Source organism: Calidris pugnax, unplaced genomic scaffold (assembly GCF_001431845.1).
Source record: "Calidris pugnax isolate Ruff unplaced genomic scaffold, ASM143184v1 scaffold113, whole genome shotgun sequence".
NCBI lineage: Eukaryota > Metazoa > Chordata > Aves > Charadriiformes > Scolopacidae > Calidris > Calidris pugnax.
Genome location: NW_015090879.1, coordinates 908,958 through 909,942, shown reverse-complemented (window position 1 = coordinate 909,942; position 985 = coordinate 908,958). Strand labels below are relative to the sequence as shown.

The 985-nt window shown below is 70.7% G+C and overlaps 1 protein-coding gene across 1 annotated transcript in view; it reads left to right on the top strand.

Moving 5' to 3' along the window:
- LOC106890542 (tubulointerstitial nephritis antigen-like) overlaps nucleotides 1-979 on the top strand; it is a 21,807-nt gene extending 20,828 nt beyond the window's left edge. The window contains exons 12-13 of the mRNA XM_014946443.1: nucleotides 29-118; nucleotides 273-979. Coding sequence (XP_014801929.1) covers nucleotides 29-118; nucleotides 273-413 — 231 coding nt within the window. The 3' untranslated portion in view covers nucleotides 414-979. The remainder of the gene's footprint in view (nucleotides 1-28; nucleotides 119-272) is intronic.
- The last annotated feature ends 6 nt before the right edge of the window (nucleotides 980-985 follow it).

The window sequence follows — 985 nt, the reverse complement described above, 5'->3', positions numbered from 1 at the left end:
GGGGGATACCCCCACAACGGGGTGCCCCAAAACCTCCCCCCCCCGCCTCACTGCCCTGCCTTTCCAATGCAGGTGGGGAGAAGAGCAGCTGCCTGATGGCCAGACCCAAAAATACTGGGTGAGTGTTGGTGTGGGTGTCATGAGTTTGTTGGGGCTCAGATGTTGGGGTGGGTGGAAGTGCCTGCTTCCCCCGGGTGGGATCCAGCTGAGGTAGGGGTTCAGGGGAGGGGGTTCAACTGGGGGCTGAGCCGTGTCCCCTCTCCCCTCTGCAGACGGCGGCCAACTCCTGGGGCACGGCGTGGGGCGAGGGCGGCCATTTCCGCATCGCCCGCGGCGTCAACGAGTGCGAGGTGGAGACCTTCGTGGTGGGCGTCTGGGGCCGCGTCAGCGTGGAGGACATGCCCCACAAGTGATCACCTCCCTGCCTGCGGGGTCCCCCGCTCCCCACACACACGCCGGGGGCCCCCCCAGCCCCGCGGGTGTCCTTGTCCCTAAAATGGCCCTGCCCAGCACCCGCAGCCCCTCCGTCCCCTCCCGGGGGGCAGCCGGGCAGGGGGATGGGGTTGTCCCCCGGGTCCCCGTCCCCGGTGTGTCCCCGCTGTGCTGACGCGGCAGCTGGGTGCAGTGGTGCGTGCGGCCGGGGGGGCCCCGTCCCTCATCCCGGGGGATTTACCCACTAATCCCCCCGGGCCGGGCTCGGCTGGGCTTTGGTGGCAACCGGGGGCTCTTCAAAGGCAGCCACCCACCCCCCCAGCAGCTTCACCACCCTCCTCCCAGCACTGGTGGCCGTGGGGCTGGGGGAGCACCGCAGTGGGACCCCCAGGGCTCCTGCACCCCCATATTTGCTCCCCTCACCCCAGGGAGCCGGGGGGGGGTGTGTGAAATGACCCAGCGGTGCCCGGGGGGGGCTCAGCCATGGCCCTGGGGCTGGAGGAGCCCCGAGGCTGGGTGTTGCCAGCTGGGGATGGGGTCCCCACCGTCCCCC